Source organism: Sitophilus oryzae, unplaced genomic scaffold, assembly GCF_002938485.1.
Source record: "Sitophilus oryzae breed Bouriz unplaced genomic scaffold, Soryzae_2.0 scaffold_1057_pilon_pilon, whole genome shotgun sequence".
NCBI lineage: Eukaryota > Metazoa > Arthropoda > Insecta > Coleoptera > Curculionidae > Sitophilus > Sitophilus oryzae.
The window spans coordinates 61316-68416 of NW_022145679.1; the positions used below are offsets into that span (position 1 = coordinate 61316).

General features: G+C 32.6%; 2 protein-coding genes across 2 annotated transcripts in view; one reads left to right on the plus strand and one right to left on the minus strand.

Annotated features, from left to right (window-relative positions):
* Positions 1-2074: 2074 nt before the first annotated feature.
* LOC115875401 (zinc finger-containing ubiquitin peptidase 1-like) lies at positions 2075-2918 on the minus strand. The gene is made up of 3 exons (XM_030890850.1): positions 2494-2918; positions 2327-2438; positions 2075-2256 (listed from the first exon to the last, which is right to left on the minus strand). Exons 1-3 carry the CDS (start codon positions 2736-2738, stop codon positions 2086-2088), a joined length of 528 nt encoding a protein of 175 aa, XP_030746710.1. The 5' UTR covers positions 2739-2918; the 3' UTR covers positions 2075-2085.
* Positions 2919-3025: 107 nt separating this feature from the next.
* Positions 3026-7101, plus strand: part of LOC115875422 (mitochondrial 2-oxoglutarate/malate carrier protein-like) — a 26704-nt gene continuing 22628 nt past the window's right edge. The window contains exons 1-2 of the mRNA XM_030890882.1: positions 3026-3315; positions 3370-3680. Coding sequence (XP_030746742.1) covers positions 3248-3315; positions 3370-3680 — 379 coding nt within the window. The 5' untranslated portion in view covers positions 3026-3247. The remainder of the gene's footprint in view (positions 3316-3369; positions 3681-7101) is intronic.

Below are 7101 nucleotides of genomic sequence, written 5' to 3' on the forward strand. Positions count from 1 at the left end.
CTACGTAAAAAGGTGCTTTGGAAATGTTTTCATAGAAATACAAAATTTTCCATAGCAAAAAAGTTACAGCGATTTGTTAAAAATGCACATTTTTGAAAAACACCCCGTAACTCCGAAACGGTAACAGATATTGATGTGCGGTTTTCACCATCATGTTTTTGATGAAAATTGAACTCCAGATACCGATATTAGTTTTCGTCTATCTCCTATAGAAAAGAGTGTTTCCATTTAAAAGCGTCGAATTTGACCCACCCTGTACATAAATATTTCTTCATTTTCTTTTCTGTACAAACGAGTGGGAGTAGCGAAAACACAGATTAACAATTTTAAGATAAAGATGATTTTTTCATATAGATAACATACAACAAAAAACCGTATACCGGATGCGTCTCAAAAGTGGCTCACCCCCATATCTTTTTTATTTTTTCAGATAAAAAAACGATATTTGGTATGTTAGTATATGACATAAATTAGGACTGATTGACGTATTCAATTGTTTTTGGTCACTTCCTGTTTCACCGGAAATGACTACAATTTTTGATTTTTAAATGACACCCTCGGTATTTTTTTGCTTTATTCAATAGAAAATGACACTCTGAGTAGAATGACATATCATATGTCAACTTTTGACATTTTCGCATATGGTTAATTTGAAATTGTAACATGCGGTTTATAATGACAATTATGTATTTGACTCGAAATACCAAGTGTGTGGTACCAAATTATTCGTAAAAAATGCCTTTTCCAAATATACTAATGAGCCACCCTGGTTCCATTTGAAAAAATTAAGATATGATTAAAATATGATTTGGGCATCTTTAAACTGACCAGGACAAGATACGAAAAGTATTAGACAATCAAATCTATTTTTCCAAGGCAAAAATTAGTGTTTTTAACAGAGCCATGGTACTATAGATTGAAATTTAAAATACGATTTTTTTTAATAAAAAATGTTAAACGTTGACATATGATATGTCATTCTGTTCAGAATGTCATTTTCTATCCAATAAAGTAAAAATATACTGAGGGTGCCATTTAAAAATTAAAAGTTGTAGTAATTTCCGCTGAAACAGGAAGTGACCAAAAACAATTGAATACGTGAATCAATACTAATTTATGTCATATACTAACATACTAAATCTAGTTTTTTTTTATCTGAAAAATAAAAAAGTTATAGGGGTGAGCCACTTTTGAGACGCACCCGGTATAATGTTCAAGATTAAATTTGCTTTAAAATTATACATATATTAAATACGGGACTGTGCAGAATCAGACAATCACAAACTGTCTGCCTTATGGTAACTTCCCGGCCGGACACTGGCAAGCACTGTCCGACTACTGACAAAACAGCACTTTTATCACTTAAAAAAATAATTAAAATAATTGGTAGGTTTATGAAAAAAACTGTTATATTTAACATGAAGCCCAATAACCACACTATCTATTTCATAAAATTTCATTACTATGCCACCAATAAAGAAAATTTAATCAACAATTTAAACTCTTTCTAAACTGTCCGACCACTATACAATAGCATATTCACCCTAGCATACATTTAAAAAAAATTAAATAGATGTATAGGGTAATCCAAATATAAAACTTTCAGCACATTTAGAGCTCTATTCTAAAATAATCAAAGAATCAATGAGATTTGTACAAAATCTGACAGCTGCCAATTTTAAATTTAGTACAACTATTCTCTTTGGTTCTTTGACGTATCACTCAGTGTCGTCAGCGACAAAATCAAAGTTTGATTTTTGATATGGGAATTTTATGTCAAGCATTCCATTTAAAAATAGAAATTTTGTGTAAAAATTTATTTGAATCACCATTATATCTATAAATATTTTTTAAAATGAGTTTTACTATTGATATGAAGCTTTTTACAACACTGGGTCACATTGTAAACTTTAATTTTTCATACTATTATGAAAATTAATTAAAATCTCCTATGTCTTTAATATTTAAATTATTAATAGTAACGTATTTCTTGAAATAACTTAAGTCTATACCACCACAAATTATTAAGTACTAATATAGACAATTATTTCTCATAAAATGTTCTATTGAAATTATACAAAAACATTACCTATTTACATGTTCTTCCAAATCATTAGGATTATTACTTGTATAATTACACATAGGACATTGTAAAATTTGCGAAGAACTTTTCAACTTTAGAGCTAAATTAGAACGCAATGGAGATCCCTGACCATGGCTAGAATTTTGAGGACTTATCTCTCCACCGCCATTTACCTGTAAGTTATAGAGTTTTAGTTGCTAAAAGCTACATCTAAAGGAAAATGTAAATATTTGTTTTTATTACTTTTGGGCTCAAATTTATGTTTGAAACGCTGACTTTACTTTCCGGTCTATCTTTATTTGAATACGTTCCTGGATTATTCCAGTGTTGTTCTTCAGTAAACCCATTCAATTCACTATAAATTGCTTATTAGTCTAAAACACTGAATATAACACGCTTATCTATGTTACCTAGGACTAGTATCATCAATAAAGCTTATATTCTGTTCAGATTCGGGCGTTAAAAAGTCTAAATGAGCTTGGTTTACGTGGATAATAAGCTCTGCAGGGCTCACTGCAGTCAGTTCGCAAAAAGGGCAAACACCACAACCTTCTACATGGGCGGTATGCGTATGAACTCGAAGTTCGTCCTCGCTAAGACCATCTAATCCGCAAATTTCACAGCAATAGTTAAAATCTGGAATATTGCTAGCCATTTTCTGATATTTGAGGTTAATTTAATAGAATCGAAAGAGCGTGTCACTGAAACATACAAAAGTAATTTGATACATTCTGTTAGATTATACACTTAATATTTAAGTTTATTTGTGGGTTTTAAAATTTTTTAAAAGGAAATATAACAAAAGAACTAAATCTGACATTTCTATTGACCTATTTTGTTTGACAGCTTTGACAGTCATTTGACACAATTTGTCACTTACCTTGTCCATAGAATTTTTAACTATTTAAAATACCCAAAATGACACTAGTTTTTTTTTTGTATGCAACTAGTTAAACGCTGTAATATATTTTGCATGGTAGATTAATGAAAAAATGCAATTTTCAAAAAGAATATGTGCTTGCTACGTATTGATGTGGAGTTGTGTATTCTGAAATGTTTTAAGTGACCTTCCTCACCTTTCAGTGATAATTCGGTATCGTTTGTTTGCCTTTTGTTTTTAAAACTTTTCATTAGTTAAATAGTATATTTTTTAATTATAAAAAAATGGGCGACACTAAGGAAATTAAACGCATTCCTAATTCTATAAAATTTTTGTTTGGAGGAAGTGCTGGGTAATTATTTTTTGTACAATAATACCTTATACATCATGCAAATTTAATTTCTAGTATGCTGGCAACTTGTTTTGTACAACCACTAGACTTATTGAAGAACCGTATGCAATTGAGTGGACAGGGAGGAACAGCTAAAGAACATAAAACCTCCTTACATTTACTGCAATCTATAGTGAGAAATGAGGGGCTTTCTACTTTATATACAGGCCTATCGGCCGGTCTTATGAGACAGGCAACTTATACAACTACACGATTAGGAATATACACTTGGTTATTTGAAAAATTCTCTAAAGATGGGACACCACCAAATTTTTTTACTAAAGCTGCCTTGGGTATGGCTTCGGGTGTATGTGGAGCTTTTGTAGGTAAGTACGGTGTTGAATATTCTTAGACTGATATATGGAGTTTAAAAATACCTCAAAATAATTAAAATAGTCATTTCATACAGATTTAATCTGTTTATTGACCTTATCTTGTCCTTTTTTTATAAAATTCTAATACATAAATCTACCTATATTTCAAGGTGATAAGTAGTAGAGATAGTGAATATTTTTTTCATTTGTGAGGTCACTTAAAACTTGATTCAAATTTGAACATTACATTACTCCAATATAATTTCTATAGGTATTGTCGGATTTAAACATATAATCCTGAATACCTTGTTGTAAACTTTTCATGTAATTTTAACTTAACATTTATATTTTTAGTTTTATTTGTTTTGCAAATGATTAAGCAAGAAAAATTTTATTATTTTTTTAATTATTTAATACCTTATCACTTTATAGAAGCAAATCTGAGATATTTTAAGAATAAAACTGTATATTTAACAAACTAATATTTATTTATATGTATTATTTATAGTGCTTTATGTAACAGCTTGTGTGTGTTCAGGGTAATCAAATTGTTTAAGGTCATTAACATGTTTTTTTTCATTAAGATTAGATAGATCAAATATATGACAGCCTGAAAAAAAAAATGATAAAGCTGATTAATGTAATAGGTATCCTATTACAATAATCAGCTTACAGAAATTTAATTTGTTTAAATAATGGAACATTATTTATCTTTTTTTTGCGCTTGTACCCATAGTTTATCCATATACAGGGTGTTGTTTATCATTATATTATAAACACGTGAACATGTTGAGAACCGTCGCGCCGCCGATCTTAAGCACTACCAATAATTGTACATTGTTGCCAAGTCGTTCAAAAGTTTGATCTTTATACAGGGTGTCCCAGAAATAAGTGCAGATATTTTAAGGGATGGTAGGTCTAATCAAAAGAAACATCTTTTCTCTTTAGTTTATTTAATTTTGAAAATTTAAAAAAATAATGGCAACATTTTGAGAACCGCTGGCGATAACCGGCTATTAAGGATTTTTCACGAGGTGTTGCCAGGTAGTCAAAAGAAGTATATATGCTATAATTAGTGAAATCTGAAATCCCTGGAATGAGTTGTGTTGTGTTGTACATTCGTATACGGTTTATTTGTCTGATTTTGTCGATGTTCCGAATAGTGAATTCCGATAAACTTGTCGATATTTTCTTTTATGTGATCTCAGTATGAATAATATGGTGAATTATTTTATTAAATTTAGTTCTAAATAAAGTTATTTTGCGGTATAACAATGATTTTCGTAAATCTCATAAGAATAATTTTACCCAGTTTAGTTCTCATTGAAAGGGGAAGTAGGTACAAGCAAAATATTTAAAAGAATGTTTTTTTTATTGAAACTATTTCGTAATATGGCAATGTGAAGAGTTATTTTCTAAGCATAGTTAAAAAGAAATATAAAAATGTGGTATGCGTAAAAATAATTAATGTGGTTTGTTTCTAGAATTGTTAGTAATAGACACTGATATGATTAGAATTAAATCTCGTAATTTTTTCTGTACAAATTTAAAAAATTACAGTGAAAACAAATAATATGCTGAATATATGGATAATGTAGAGGTGGCAATACTGCAAGGTTTAGATACACCTCAGGTACACCTTTAGATACACCTCAGAGAAATCTTAGGTTTAGTTACCATATTCCTCCGAAACGGCTTAACCGATTTTGAGGAAATTTTTTATGTATATTCAGTAGGTCTGAGAATAGGATATTATCTATTTTTTATACCCCTAAGTGACAAGGGTGGTCCACCCCAATTTTTTTTTGACAAAATTTTTTATTTTTAATTTTTTATGATGTGGAATTAAAAAATATATACCAAACCAAACCTAAATTTTCACCCTTCTACCATCAACCCCTATTTTTTAATAGCGATATTATAATAATTCAATAATTTTCAACCCCTTGAATAAAAATGACTGAGGTGGTCTGGTGTTTCCCCATTTTCCCCACAGAATCTGCATTTGCCGTTGTTTCTCAGCTTCAGCCTACTGAGGTGTTCGTTGAGGAGACAGTGTCCTGTTACATACATACATATACTGTTATTACTCGCTGACGAGTATTCGACACGCATCAAAAGATGGTCACGCGAGGCGTTTTCTTTTATGAGCTTTTCTGTGACTGAAAAGCCCGATACGTGATGTTATTTGCCTACCGCACTCCGGACATTCAAAAATCTCATTGCTTTGTTGCCTCTTTACTTTTTGGTTGTCGCTGTTAACTGAGTTTACAATTCTTCTCTATCGAGTTCTATTGTGAACTGCTTCTTCCCAATGATTCTGCATGTTAATCCCCTTTAAGTTTTCGTGGGAAATGTCCTTGTACCTTTTGAGTTGTCCACCCGGCCTCCTCTTACCGTCTACAAGGTCACCGTAAAGCAGAGATTTTGGTATGCGGTTTTCTTGCATTCTGCATACGTGACCAGCCCATCATAAGCGGGATTTTGTAACCATGACTTAATCAATACTTTCGCAGTTAGCTTTTTCAAGGACCGATACGTTTGAGACATGATGGAACCAACGGATTCTTAAGAGTTGTCTAAGGTGTCTCTGTTGCAACTTGTTTAATGCCTTCATGTGTCGGCGGTACGGCACCCAGGTTTCGCTCCCATATAACATGGTGGGGACTATAATTGCTCGGTACACTGCCAGTTTCGTTTTTGTACTCAAGTCATGATTGTAGAAAACGCCGTCTTTTAATTTCCAGAATGCTCTTGAGGCGCTGCTAATCCTGTGCTGAATTTCAGAGTCGATATTGGCCTTTTCCGAAATCAAACTGCCGAGGTAATTAAAACCTACATATTCCAATAGTTCCTCTCCGATTTTTACAGCATTGTTGGGTGGATCTTCCGGGGAGTGCAATACGATTTTGTGGCTCTTTGTCGATGTTTCTTAGCTTTAAGGCCCAAAGCCCTTGTATTACGTCTGGTGGCATATGTCTGTTTCACGTATTGTAATTTGTTGTAACGCGGTTGCACCAGGAGCGCAGCTCAGTCAGCGTACGAAGTTCCGTGCATGAAATTTTGTAATGCAGCTTTTGCCCTCAGTCTTTTATGTTGAACAAACCGCCGTCATATCTGTATCGCCCAAACTCTCCTGCAGTTTGCTGTCCACTATAAATAGAGAGAGCTGCCATGAATATGTTGAATAGAAGAGGCACAAAGACACATCCCCGCCCTAACTCCTGTTTTTGTCAGGAAGGGATCGCCCAGTGATCCATAATGACACTCTTGACCGGTTGTTTCGCGCGGAGGCTTCTTTACAATCTGTGTTGTTCGGTTGGCAATCTCGAACTCTTTCCCATAATTGCCCAAAGTGCATCTATCTCCGTTCACAGAGTCGAAGGCTATTTTTGTTGACTGATAAAGCAATTTCACGTAACTGAACCAGCAA